This window comes from Camelus bactrianus, chromosome 30 (assembly GCF_048773025.1).
Source record: "Camelus bactrianus isolate YW-2024 breed Bactrian camel chromosome 30, ASM4877302v1, whole genome shotgun sequence".
NCBI lineage: Eukaryota > Metazoa > Chordata > Mammalia > Artiodactyla > Camelidae > Camelus > Camelus bactrianus.
The window spans coordinates 14,434,325-14,449,331 of record NC_133568.1 but is presented as its reverse complement, the minus strand read 5'-3'; the positions used below and the strand labels follow the sequence as shown (position 1 = coordinate 14,449,331).

The window sequence follows — 15,007 nt, the reverse complement described above, 5'->3', positions numbered from 1 at the left end:
GTCTTCATTAGGTTATTTCTATTTTTGTTATTTTTCTTTTCTAAATACACAGTAGACTGGAAACTTAAGTCAGGCTTCAAGTACATTATTATCAGGAAACCCAGAAAGTTCCAGCACCGTAACATATTTTCTTTAGGTGATGATATATCATATTTCAAATATGCATAGAGGGAATCCAAAAATGCTCCAAATTCATAAAAATGTAAGAACAGGTTTCGCTTAAAATTAGAAGACCAAATAAATGTACAAAATCTTTATTAAATGACCACATAGTAATCTGATATAACACTTCCTGATACAAGAAAATGGATTTTGAACTGATTTATAGTATATTCAAAAATTCCCAAAGTAAAACAAAATTTGCACATAAAGTCTGCCTACACACATTGCCATTTCCTTTTATGACGCTTTCCCCTGTAACTGGACATCCACCTGCCATATACCTATTTGCCCTGTGCTGTTCCCTGCATCTTCTCAACCATGTTCCCCTTCCTGGATGGTGACCCTTTCACTATAAATTCTCTTCAAAACAATACCACCACCACAAAATTCCCTTTGCTAACAAGCTCTGAACTCAGCTGGCTCTCCTGGAAAATGGTAATAAGGTAAATACACAGTAAGGTGGTTCCAAGGGATGACGGGCCTTTTATGATCTGATTATATACATTATGTAGATGGCTACTTCCCCATGCTAAAAGTGAGCCATTCCTGATTCTCACTGCCTTCTATGTATGTAGTCACTAGAGCTAGCTATCTAGAAAGAGAGAGAAACAAGAGAGAAAGAAGGGAGGGAGGGAAGGAGAGAGAGACCATACAGATTTATCTTTAGGCCAAGGACAAACATTCTAAAATATTTTAAAATTCCATTATGTGTCAGGGAACTATAATTGAAAGGTGATGGTGGATGAAAGCATTAACAAGTATCCACACTGACTAGAGTTTTACATAGGGTGGCCCACAACTGATGGTGGTACCCAAGCAACATGCAGAGGTGCCCAAAACTTGTCAAAATAAGCAAAAATAAAGCACAGGTTATACCTGAACAAATTCTTTTCTATTTAAGACAATGACCCCCAACTTAAAGACTACCAGCTCCTACCAGCTTCCGATAAGTAAACCACAGACTTATCTAATACAGGGCCAACTATTCCTCTAATGTAAATAGTTGGGGACGTGACTAATAAAATTCAAAGAAAGTATTGAATTCATAATTAGTTTGTCATTAAGTATTTTCTTAGTATTAAGTCTTAAGTATTTCTTAATATACAATAAGTGTGTAACTACTCGTATGAGTGAGTCCCTGAAAATTTTGGCATTACAAAAAGTATCTTCATGTCAATGAAAGGGTTGAGAATAGCCATAGAGTTTTATATGAAACTCTCCAAACAAGGTTAGATGTAACTGGGTTCCAGTGCCTCAATACGTGCATACATAGGCTGATCTCCCTACTTCCTTCCACAGCGATAAGTAACAAAAACACATGCACAGCGCTAAGTGTCACTGATGTGCATGAAAAGAATGGATTTTCATCTGGAATAACAAATTTGAAGTAACAAAAGAAAAATAAACAAATATGTACATGTATACTAAAATCCATACAAAAAAATATTGATTTAATTGATCAGATCTCCTCCATAGGAGAGGAAATCTGATAATCTGCACAGAGTACACTGAAATGTTCCCTTAGCATGAAGTGCCTTTAATCTTATCAGCTAAATGAGCCCATGGGGCTGCTTTGCACCTGCTTTCCCAATATCACTCTATAAAGAGCTCCAAGTTCATGAGCCAAGTGGTCCTTCTTTAAAATCAATAATAACAAATGAAGAGGGAAGAATAGATATGAACTCATCAGCAAATCTACGGCAGGTTGATTGCCTGGTCCTCCTTGAATTTGGGGATCTTCTTAAATTCACTTTGCTTCTTGAAGAAAAGCTGGGCCAGGATGTGGTCTGCTGTAGCTTGGAGATAATCGTCCATGTCAAGGGTTTGCAACTGACAGTGGAGACCAAAAGAAGATGTGTTAGCACCGAATTACTCAGGTTTCTACAAAGATCTCACAGCCATCAAGGCATTTTCAAGACTGTAAGCACATGGCTGTGTGGCATTACAAGCTATGAAATCCTGCAAATGGTCCCCTTGTGTGCTTGACTTCTCTTGCCATGGGGAGCTCACTTTTTCGACTCTGAGGATAAGGAAAATCTGACTGATGGCTGGAGATGCTGAGGCATCTGAAGTGTTCTTTAGAAGGGACCTCCATCCCCATTGGGGGGGCAGTTCTCTTTAAAGAGGGAGCAAGACCTCTGTCTACCTGTAAGCAGGGACGAGTGACAAAAGGGCCTCTCAGAGCTCCACGCCCAAAGGCACATGATGGAGGCTAACCTGGCTGCCAGGTAAGTGGTCCTCCTGCCGCTCAGCCAGAGAGGGTCGTTAATCTCCACCTGTCTGCCCTGGCCATCCAGTCGGCTGGGTCTGACTCGTCTGTCTGTCCTTGTGCCCTCAATCACTGTCTTTCTGTCCTTCTCTCTCTCCCCTCACCTCTCTTCCTCAGCCAGCCTCTTTCAGTTTCTGCATGTATGTGTGGGTCTCTCACTGTCTGTTCCTCTCTCTCTGTGTGTCTGTGTGTGTCTCTGAGATTATCTGTCCCTGAATCTCTCTTTTGTCTCTTTGTGTGTGTGTGTCTCTGGGTCTGTCTGCCTTTCCGTGCCCTTCTGTGTACGGGTCTGTGTGTCTTTCCTTCTGTTTCTGTCGCTCTGTAGGTCTCTGTCTCTCTCTGTCCCTCTCTGTGTCTGTGTCTGTATGTCTCCTTCTATTTGTGTATTTCTGTGCTGTTTCTCTTTTTCTCTGTCTGTGTTGCTCTCTTCACAGATCTCTGTCTCTGTCTCTCTCTGTATGTCTCTATTTCTGTGTATGTCTCTGTGCATGTTCCTTTGCATCTATCTCTGTGTCACGGGGCATGTCTGTCTCTTTCTGTGTCCCTGTCTCTCATTCTGTGTTTCTCTCTGGGCGTGTGTTCCTGTCTCTCAGCCTCTCTCTCTCCATCCTCTCTCCCTCCTCTTTCCCTTCATACACCTTATGTAAAACATATCCCCATTAGAAACACCCCCATTCCCCTCTGATGGGTTAGTGGGGGACTACCCACCCTCAAGGTACACATCAGATATTCCTGAGGCTGGGCGTAGAGGCAAAAAAAATTCCTCCAATCCAATCATTTCTTTCTTCCTTACTGGGGATCACTCTCTTAAATTGTTTCTTTTAATTAAAAAAAAAAAAACCTCGTTATATTCTCTTTCTAAAAGATTTATACTCTCTAATTTGGGGCTTATATTTAATAATTTTCAATTGTTATTTTTATCCTTCTTTCATATTTTTAAATTTTAATTTGTTTGTATCAGCCTTTCATGTCACATTAATCTCTTCTTTTAGTTTTGGGGGAGTTTTTTTTTAATTTTAACATATTTTTATTGAAGTACAGTCAGTTTACAATCTTGTGTCAATTTCTGGTACACAGCACAATACTTCAGTCACATAGGAACATATATAAATCCGTTCTCATATTCTTCTTCACCACAGGTTACTACAAGATATTGAATATGGTTCCCTGTGCTATACAGTGTAGACTTGTTGTTTATCTACTTTATATATATTATTATCTGCATATCTCAAACTCCCAATTTATCCCTTCCCGCCCTCTTCCCCATCTGGTAACCATAAGTTTGTTTTCAATGTCTGTGAGTCTGTTTCTTATTTATTTTACCTCCCATGTTTATTTTAATTCTTAACTTTTTACATTTGGAATATTTCTACACTTATATAAAATTTTTATTCTACTCATTTTTAAAATTCCCTCTTCTTAATCTTAACTTTTTAAACTCTAACTTGCTGTTTATAACAAGTTTTTTCTTCTTTTCCTTTTTGTATTGGATTTGATCTGATTTGGCTTTATGATTTATTCCTATAACAGCTATAGAGAATGGCAGTATCAGTGAGACCCACACCAAAAGTAGGAGACACTGGAATCCTTCTTCCCTCCAACAAAGTCTGTAGCTAGCTTTCCACTGTATCTCTTCCTCACAGAGCTCTCCCCACACCTCATCCTGGGTACCGCCAGGAAGGTTTGGAGACCCAGAGAAGCAGATTCTAGACTTTTCCAGGCTCCCTCAAAGAGGGGAAGTGTCATTATGAGAAATGAGCATCACCAAGCAGGACAGACCGGCCGTTGGGCGTAGGTCCTGTTGGTGATACTGCTGCCTTCATGCTGTGCTCTGCCCCAGAGATCTTGTTAGGCTTTCTTGTAGGAAGAAGCGTGGCCAAGAGAAATGTCTGTCTGCTCCTGGACTTGCCCCAGGCGCACCCAAACTGTTGAAATTCTCACCCAGTCTCAGAAGGAAACCCAGTCCTAAGGATTGCTTAAAAATCTAAATTCTACTATTTATTCTTGCTCTTCAAATACATTATTCCATCTAATCAAGGAACCCTGGGATGAATTTTTAAAAGCAAGCAACTACTTAGTAAATAATTGTTCATAATTTATGTTTCATAATACAGATCTTCATATACCAGATTTGCTTAAAGAATGATAGGAAGAAATGCCACCCCTACTCACTCAGTAGCATTGCTCAGTCATACTCAGTGTTACTTCAAGTCTCCTAAAGTTTCTTTTCGCATGCAAAAGACTCTGTTTTTCCTTTCTTTCTCCACTCTCTCTCTCTCTCTCCTTCATCTCTCCTCTCCCTCCCTCTCAATCTCTCTGCCAAGTAAATTCCAGAAGAATAAACTATGCTCACTCCCTCCTTGAGAGCTGCAAAGCTTCAAAAATCATGCTGTTTCCTTATGCCATAAGGTACACAAGGGCCCATCTCAACACAGGGAGGCCAATCCAATTCTAGGGCTGGATATTAGGAAAACCACCTTCCCATAGATACGAACCATATTCTCTAATCTCTGCTTGGTCGGTAATAGAAATGATTTCATGGATCTCTACATACTACTCTTTGGTCCTTTTTCTCAGTTGGTTGACAATTTGGGAAATTACAAGGGAATGTAATGTATTGGATCCCTTTATAACCAAGTGGAAAGATTATTTGATTCTCCTCTTCACACTTTGGTTCAGCCAGTTCATTCATTCATTCAACCATTCATTCAACACACGTGTACTGAGAGCCCCCTATGATCCAGACTCATCGCTTAGCAGGGTATTCTGCACATCACTGGCACTCAGCAATCTCTCTCAAGCTGGCTTATTCTCACACCTGGTCTTCAGTGCTGAAGGCAAGAATGAGAAGCAAGTCCTCATCGCATGTGCTCTTAATATAATGCTGGGTTCCAGTGGGGAAAAATACCACATCTCCAATGTGAATGTTAAACTCTGTGGTACCCTGAGTATTGATGATGCCAACCTAGGGAGGGGGAAAAAGAACTATGTTGAAGTTAAGCAAATAAAATCAAATACTCATTAAAGATAAGTATTCACAGTGAAGAACAGATAAATAAAAGCACGTGGTTATAAAGGGACTTCTTAGAGAGGACAAATAGTAGAAGAGAGAGGCAATCCTTCACATAACATCTCCTGTTTCTCAGACATAGTCCGACAAAAATTCCACTATTTAAGTAAGTGTACCTCAAAATGCATTAGTGAGCTGCAGAACATCAAGCAAAAAGAGCATTAATCGCCATGTTCTGATTAAGAGTTATAAACTATGTTCCCTAGTCAGGCAGAAGATTTAAATTTCAGTGTTTTACTACCCCCGTGCCCTCCTTTCTGCTTGCTTGGGAAAATCCAGCCTTCTGGGAAAGCAGCGTCCTAATGGTCTTCCATTAACAGGGTTAGAGACTAAATGCGCATACAGACGCACACACATGAGCACACAAGCACACCAAAAATAAAATCTGACCCTTGAAATAAAATTTGTGAAAGATTCCAATGCCCTTTTCCAACTTTTTAAAGCTTTCACCTCTTAAAAACATAAAATGAAGCTATTTGCTTAGGATGACTTACTTAGGTGAATATCAGTCTGGTCTGGCTCTTTCTGTCAAGACTGAGACAGGTACAAGCCAGAGATGCCCATTTTACCTGTACATTTCCCCAGGGAGCCCTATGAAAGTCCAGAGAGACTACTGTCAAGTCACCACAGTAACATGCTACTTAGTGTGGCTTTTCTTAAGGTAACCATATGATTGATCACCCAAACCAGGACCCTCTGAAGAGTCAGAGGAATACTATTAATAATTTCACCAAGATGACAAGTATACATCAGGAGGATCCTGGATAAGTGGGGATGTATGGCCACCCTACTGACATCCCACACCTTCCCAGCCACCCCCACTCACATTACACTGAGAGGCAAAGAGCCAATGTCATTGTCGTCAAAGGGGAGCACATTAAACACTTGCATTATCTGAGGATGTGAAACTCCGAAAATGTAAGCAGGTATTTAAGCCCCTCCACCGTAAGTGATAAAACCCTTTATCAGTCCTGAAATGTTCTTAGCCTCTTCTCATGCTCAGAGCAAATTTGGAAGCTACCTTGCAGGGCCCGCCTGGTGTCCTCTGTGGAAACTGTACCCAGAAAGTCATTAGCACCGAGTCCTATCTAGTATGTTACCAACAGCTGATCCAAAACAAAGAAATATCTCCTGTTTGTTTCTTTCTGCACTGAAAAGGAAAGTTCAGGGGGAAAAAAAAGGTTCACAGAAAAATTACCTGTGCACATCCGCTTATTACATATCCCATTTCATTTGCATTAAAATGAAAATGTGGCTGTCGTAATCCATTGTTATAAATTCTGAGGGTACTCAAAGAGAGGGCATTTTGATGCTTGAAAAAGAAAAAGAATGAAATCCAGTTATTTAGCCAACATCCTACTCAGCAACTTAACAACTCATATAATCATAATAGTAACTAATATTTATGAAGCTCTAACTGAGAATGTGCAATTTTTATGTCCTTTACATTTACTATGTCACTTGTTCCTTATAGCAATCTTTTAAAGTTTCTATTGCCCTTATAAAATGAGAGGAAAATCTAAGTATTTACCTAGGGTCACACAGGGATCCTAATCAGGGAATTTGATGCCATAGCTGTGCTCTTAGTTATTATGCAATACAGATTGTTGGGCATTTAACACAAATGGAAAGAGACATCTTACAAGCATCTGGTCTCTGTATAAACATAACCATTCATGCCAAGAAGTTAAGATCCCAAATCCACACTGAGGTCTCCATTAGTAGTTTACACTGATCAGATCAATGTGATTTGAGCTAGTGTTTGGCTCTTTTCCTTTTGTCCGAAAGAACACTGAATACAATCTAAATCCCATATTTCACCCATCTTAATGATCATCAAATCATTTTTCTCAATTACCTGATTCAGGAATTCACTAAAAATTTTTTCATTGTTGCTCAGTTCACTTCTGTTTTTCCAATATTGTGCCAGTTGGATTACTCCTCCTGGAAATTGATATTCTTTTGAACCTGAGTCAGATGAAGTTTAAGAAACAAAATAAGACAGAATACTCAAAATGTTACTACAAAAGGAGAGTCAAATGCAGTCCCAGTAACATACGTCAAGTCTTCTCTAGTCAGACACAGTCTATGTGATAGGAACTGCTAACCCAGATCCTATATGCCCCCAACATATTGACTTGATACAGTCAGATACTATCTCACCTTTCCAATATCTCTCAAAATTTCTAACACATAGTGACCTCTTTCTGTTAAGATAGACTGTTCAACTCAGGGGACCTGGCTAGAAAACTTGAGAGTCATCCCAAATACCAATCTCTACCTCACCCCTCAAGTCAGTCAAATAAGTCCTGTCAGCCCTGCCTCTTTAAATTCTCTGCTTTGCAGCAATTTTCTCCCTCTGACAACTATCATGGTGCAGGCCACCATCATCCCCTACTTGAGGGACTGCAAGAGCCCCCTGACTCATCTCCCTGCCTCTCATCTTGCCCCTCCCAATCATTCTCCACAATTCAGCTGATTTGGTCATCACTTCAAAAAAGCAAAACTAACACTAACTCAGAAAGATATCTGCACCCCATGTTTCTTGCAGCATCATTTACAATAGCCAAGATATGGAAACAACTGAAGTGTCCAAGCTCATAGATATAGAGAGCAGAATGGTGGCTGCCAGAAGCAGGGGCTGGGGGTGGTTGAAGTGGGTGAAGGGAGTCAAAAGGTATAAACTTTCAGTTACAAAGTAAATAAGCCAAGGGGATGTAATGTCCAGCAAGGTGGCTATAGTTAATAATACAGTATTGCACACTTGGAAGTTGCTAAGAGGGTAGACAGTATAAGTTTGAAAGGAAATTTGTGACTGTGTATGGTGATGGATGTTAACTAGGCTTATTTTGGTGATCATTTCACAATATACACAAATATCAAATCATTGTTATACCCCTGAAACTAATATAATGTTGTATGTCAATTATACCTTAATAAAATAAATTAATGAAATGATATAAATAAATAAATAACTTCATTATATCACTCTCCTATATAAACCCCTTAGTTGCTCCTCTTTTCCATCTGGATAAAGTATAAACTTATTAGCATGGCTGCATAATTGGACCCTCCTCTCTTATCCACTTCTCCTACAGCACCTCCAGCCCCAGCATACCCCTCACACTCTGAAATCTTTCACATTCTCTTTTGCTTCCAGGCCTTTTTTGACATTTCCTTCTCTGTTGAGAAATACGGGGGTTTTTTCCAAATTTCCCTTGACTGTGATGCACCATAAAAAAACAGGTTTCATCTCAATCCAATACACCTATATAATCACATTTATTAATACTTAACTAAAAACGCTTCACAAATTAACGTACTATACCTTTCAGGTCATAAAAGTATCTCCACACGAGGCTATCCGCAGACTGTACGTAAGTAGCATTGACAACCAGTTCTGCCAAGTTGGGAGGAAGGTTGACCCCCTGGTCCTCTTTTTGCTTATGGAATGTTCTAATGAAATTAATTCCACCTTCAGGCTGAAATGCATAAGAGACCATATATCTGTGAAACGTTCTGCAAATTGTAACAATACAAGGGTGAGTAGCTGAGGACAGGGTAGCATTGGTACCAGTGTGGTTTTCAGTGGTCCAGTCAGAAGAGCTGACCTCAGTGAGCCTAAGACTTGTGATATTTATGAAAAATTTCTGAATTTTCAATATATTGGTGTTGGAATTTTGTGGTCAATATAAACTCCTGCAAAAATATGCACTGTTTCCCACACTTATCAATACCCTTACTTATGACTCATTTCTGTTACTTCTCCTTATAACATTAGAGCAGGATTGCTGCAAAATAAATCTCAGTTTCTAAATTTACCAGAACCCCTTCCCATTGTATGGGCCGTCACCAATTCTGATCACCATTTGCATCGTCAGCATCCACATCATACCCTCTCTATACCCAGCATGATGAGCAGTCCCTCCAGGGACAGTATAACTACATAAAGGGATGAAAAATACCTATTTCTCAGGACAAGTGTGGGATCCTCTGCATTAGATTAAGAAAACGCAATTACATTTTGAGTAGCAAAATTTTCCTTGGTGAGCTTATGGCTTTTCAAAGATGAAAATTATAGTAATTTTTATTAATTATATCATAACCACTGAACCAATTCATTACAGTTTCCTACAGAAGTCCTTCATAAAGGAAAACAAAGAGCAATTCAATTTCAACGAGTTTTATGTCTTTAGTAGAAACACGGGGTATGTTCTTGAGCTCATTACCCAATTGTTACCTTGTTGACTGCCACCCTAGAACTCGAATACCCATGCCCTCTTTGTACCTATGTAATGCATACCCTCGTGGTGGGATCTGTTCTTAGCAGTGGTACAGACCTTAAGTGACCTGGAAGCAATGTCCTCAGGTGTGGAAAAAAATACATCATCAACATCCAGGGTCTGAAGTTCATCATGTGTGGAAAAGAAGAGCAAGAAAAAGCAGTCTTCATTCCCCACATTCTTTATCCAATGTACTGTGTTTTTAGGGAAGAAGATCACTTGGCCGGCCGTAACATTGTACGTGGTAACTACACCACCATCATCAACCACCCCAATCCATGCCGTCCCCTGAAACATAAACAGAAGGGCACAACCAACATTACTTTAGAGCAATGTTTCTCAACCTCTTTTCCTTACCTCCCTTCTAAGGTACCAAATTAGACTTTTTTTTTCTAATCACTACCCTATGAAATATTAACGGTACACATGTACTGTAGACCTGTATACTGTGTACACATATTGCTTATGTACTATATGTACATCTATAATTTACACACAAAAAGAGTAATGTTTTTTAAACTCTAAGAACCATTTCTCATCCCCTTTGGGGCGATACCACCCTCATTGAGCATTTAGAGTTCTAAGTTCACGCTAGTTTGAAAAGACTGCAGGCACATGTGTGTGTTCATAGGGGCTCACATAGATATGCATGTGTGCGCATGTGTGTGTTTGTGTGTGTATGCATACAGGTGAATTGTATTTTCCAGGTGAGAAAAAGTCTGCATACAGTTTTAACAGTGATAACAATGCTAATAACATAGTGCTTTTACTGTGTGTCCAGGTTTTCTTCTAAGAAAGGTTTAATCTCATATAGATAAGATTCTCTCTCTCTTCCTGTCATAAATTCTAACTTTGAATGAATTGTCCAAGTACAAAAAAAGGAGTTTTATTACCAACAACAGAAACATGTCACCAAAACAACTGGCTGATCTATTCACAAGATCACCAGGATAAGACCAGACCCTGAAAGTTCTATGAGAGCTTAGTCACTGCCACTTCCCCAGTGTCTGAAATACAGAAGCTAACCCATAAATACGTTTCAGAATTAATGAATTATTTGAAATTCAAGTAAGTACACTCATTTCACTCCCAGCTCTATTTCACTTGACTTCCAGAGAATTCTGAAAGGTCTAAATCACAAAAGGGCATTCAATTGGCCTGAGCTCAGGGACTCCAGGCTGAACATTAGTGAACTAGTTTGTTATTCCAGTCACTGCTATTTCCCTTAGAGGGAAACTATAGTCTCTTTGATCATTAGATCAGAGCTACCAGTTTTAGCTTTGGCTCAAAGGATGGAACAGTGATCTTGGTTTAACAATGTATGAAAAATGATTTCATACTGAAGAAAGAAGTTCAAAGTGTTGCCAAGAATAATTAAAACAAACAGGTTAACGCTTCAAGGCACTGCTAACTAATCTAATTGAGTACACAGCTAAAGCCTGGATGCTGTCTGTCACTTGGTTAAGGAGATTTTGCAACAACTAAAATAACAGCCTAAGGACCCACAGCATAAATGCTTAAGTGCAGAATGCGGGCAGACTGGTTATACCTGAGCAAGATAGCCGTGTTCATTAGCATTGAAGTGCCAGTGAGGGGCCCGGAGGCCATTGCTTTTTATTCTCAGGGTCCCCAGAGTCATCTGTGACCTCTGTCTGTTCAAGCTGCTGCCAAAGGCCTCTTCTTCAATGCTGACATAGTCTTTGACGTTGTTCCTGTACCGGGCCCACTGGATTGCACCACCAGGGAACTCAAACACCTGCAAAGTCAGAAGCAAACCGTCAGCACTGGAGGCCATCTCCTGAGGAACATGAGGCCACCATGGCCTACAGAGTAAGAGGGAGGCACAAGAGAAAAGGCAACGGTGGTGGGGTGAATACTGGAGTCTCAAAAAGGAAGAGGAACTTGGTCTGCAAGACTCACAGTAGGACGTGCAGTGCTATCAGCCCGTTAGACATAAAAATGAACACCTATCCTGGCAAGAGAATAGAAGGCTTTCCACTTGTCCATCTGCACGTCTCCCCTCCAGCGAAACATAGAACTATCTACTAAAGGAAAACTCTTCCTGGAGCCAACATCAACCCAATGTTCCCCTTTCGCAGTGCCTCACCTCCCTTCATCCTGATGGCCCACAGCTGCTTCCTTCCAGTAAGGAGAGAATCAGGCTTAGTAAACAAGCAATAGAAACTTTGTTTTGAAATCACCATTTAGAATAGAGGATTCTTTTTCCCAGTATGAGCAATCCATACCTTGGACTTAGGTAAATGATTAAGAAACTGGAATTTTGTATCAACCACCTTTTGCACCACAGGAATCGTTGCTGTCTGCAGGGCTTCCAATCCTAAATGAACTTCTGAACGGGGCTGAGAGTGGTTAACATAAACCAAGGAGAGAATCAGTACTCCTACTGCTGTGGTAATGGTGCAGGCCAAGAGACACACCAGGAAAATTCTCATCAGTGACCACTGCCTCTTCTTTTCCTAGGAGAAATTACGAAGCCATTATTCTCTATTCGTGATGCATTAGAAACATTGCCTCCTTTCTCAATTTGATTTATTTTCTTTTTTATTTAAAAAAATGCATTTGTGGGATAAATATACTGAGTAAAATAAGACATGTGTAAATAAATACACACACACATGCACTCACTGTATGGTCAGGCTGCATAAGATGGCTGCTCTCACACTCTCTGTACATCCCCTGCCCCACCTGCCTCACCCTTACCTTATGCATATGATCACCTCCCCTTCCTAAACGGAAAGTTTAATCAGTAACTATCCGCATGACTGGCCCAACTCCTGGCTAAGGATTGTTCCAGCCCTCAGACCAGAACAGCTCCAATATGTTCAGTTATCAACAGGCAAGAGTGGCCCCAGCAACGGTTGTTAACCCAAAGAGCTGTGGGGGCGCGCATTTCAACAGTTCCCTCTCCCTGCTCCCAACTGTGGCAACCAAGGAGCCTTTCTAATGTCCTGCCCCCTATAAATGATAGCCTCCTCCTCCCTGGGTAGGGAAGACTGCCGTCGTGTCCCGCCTGCCCTCAGCCATACGCGGTGGGGTGGCACCCCAGAACCTATGCCTCTGACTTCTAAGATTCCCTGTCCCTTAAATCATTGACACCTCTGTCCCTGACTCTGGGTTCTTTCTTCCATCTGGTGGCTGAGCAACTGCAAGGACTGCAGGACTGTAGGGCGCAGCCCAATACTCACACACACTCCATATGCCTACAGCTGACATCAATGGAACAAAGATAAAAATAAACAAACACTTTTGGTTCCAGAATGTACAAATGCATTTCATGTACAGGTACATGCATGGGAATCAGAACATCAGTAATCAACGGGCCTGACAGGTCTCTCTCTATCCCTCCCCTTTCATTGAAATAGCTTCATTAAATTCCCTTCCTTCCCTACACTACCTATGTAAGCTACTAACCCATCTACCAAGTCACAACATTTCCACGTATTTCTGTTACTATTTCCTGGTTTCACACCACAGATATACACTAAAAACAACAGTATTATTTCTCTGAGTTACAATCCACATTACTGAAAGCTGCCAAGAAAATACACACCCTAACCTGCCCTATTTCTCTGACCACTACAGTAATACTCATAAGCAATGACGTCAAGGACTCCTTTTCCACTGCTGTCTGAGTCCCTGGCCTTTCTCTCTGAGTAAGTGTGTCTTTGATCACTAGTAAATCTAACATAGACACTCCCGCTTTAACATTCTTGAATGTTCAAAAGAACACAAATAACAAGTGTTCCAAGGATGTGGAGAAAAGGGAACCCTTGCACACTGTTGGTGGGAATGTAAATTGGTGCAGCCACTGTAGAAAACAGGATGGAGGTTTCTCAAAAAAGTAAAAATAGAACTACCATATGATCCAGCAATTCCACTCCTGGGTACACATTCAAAAAAAAAAAATTCCCACTAATTTGAAAAGATAGATGCCCCTCAATGTTCATAGCAGCGTTATTTACAATTGCCAAGATATGGAAGCAAACTAAATGTCCATTAACAGACAAAAGGATAAAAAAAAGATGGGGGGGTGGGTTGCATACACACACACATACACACACACAATGGACTTGGAGGGCACTACGCTAAGTGAAATAAGTTATACAGAGAAAGACAAATACTGTCTGATATCACTTACATGTGGAATCTGAAAAATACAACAAACTAATATATAAAATTTTAAAAGACTCACAGATTTAGGGAACAAACTAGTAGTTGCCAGTGGGTGGGGGGCAATGTCAGGGTTGGGGAGTGGGAGGTACAAACTACTGGGTGTAAGACAGGTCACAAGGATATATTGTACACCATGGGGAATACAGCCAATGTTTTGTAATAACTGTAAATGGAGTATAACCTTTAAAAATTGTATGAAAAATTAAAAATTAAAATAATTCTTAAATGGTATATTTTGAATAGCATAATCACTCATCAACATGTTCAGTTTAACATTGCATGAGGGTATTATATTGAAAAATAAATAACGCATTAATGCCATAAGCCACAATTCATAGACAATTGGGCCATTAAACAGCTAAAGGAGTGAAGAGTTCATGAGAGAGAAGGCAAGTGGGGAAACACTCAGAACAGGAGATTCTACTCTGACGAGGATCACCTGAAGAGAGCTGGTCTAGAGAGCAGCTGTTTCCTGAGCTCTGCATCCAGGTTTTGGGGGGAACTGATCTCAAGATGAGAATCCCCATTTACATTCTTACCATTCGGGAGGTGGCGTTCATCTTCCCTGCAGACACAGCATTCTGCTTTGCATCTTCATGCATTTCAAATGCTAAGTTGTCCATTGGCAAAGAGGGGCAAGCAATTCACTGAAAGTGAAAAAGTAGGGAGGGATGTAGCTTTAGCAGGAGAGATCCCTGAGAGAAGAATGACACTTCTCAAACAAGGGAGTACTTATATAGAGCTGCAAGTTAAGGAAAGGAAATAAGGAAGCTGTTTCTTAAGCAATAATCTTGATTTAAAAAAAAAAAAAAACAAACCCTAGAAAGAACTGCCAAATTAGAGGCCAATAAAACATTCATTTTGGTCTCCAGCTCCTTGCTCACTGATGACACATACACAGATAATAACAACTATACCTAATATTTATTTCCTTCCCTAAGTACAAGGTACTATACTAAGTGCTTTACATACATTGTGTGATTTATCCTACAGCAATCCTGTCAGGTACTGGGACAATTACTCTCATTT

At 40.3% G+C, this 15,007-nt stretch overlaps 1 protein-coding gene across 1 annotated transcript; it reads right to left on the bottom strand.

Moving 5' to 3' along the window:
• Positions 1–238: 238 nt before the first annotated feature.
• Positions 239–14,668, bottom strand: LOC123618641 (uncharacterized). Its single transcript, XM_045521444.2, has 9 exons — positions 14,518–14,668; positions 12,031–12,261; positions 11,334–11,540; positions 9,842–10,072; positions 8,830–8,983; positions 7,360–7,469; positions 6,700–6,813; positions 5,250–5,396; positions 239–1,992 (listed from the first exon to the last, which is right to left on the bottom strand). Exons 1-9 carry the CDS (start codon positions 14,599–14,601, stop codon positions 1,858–1,860), a joined length of 1,413 nt encoding a protein of 470 aa, XP_045377400.1. The 5' UTR covers positions 14,602–14,668; the 3' UTR covers positions 239–1,857.
• Positions 14,669–15,007: the final 339 nt, after the last annotated feature.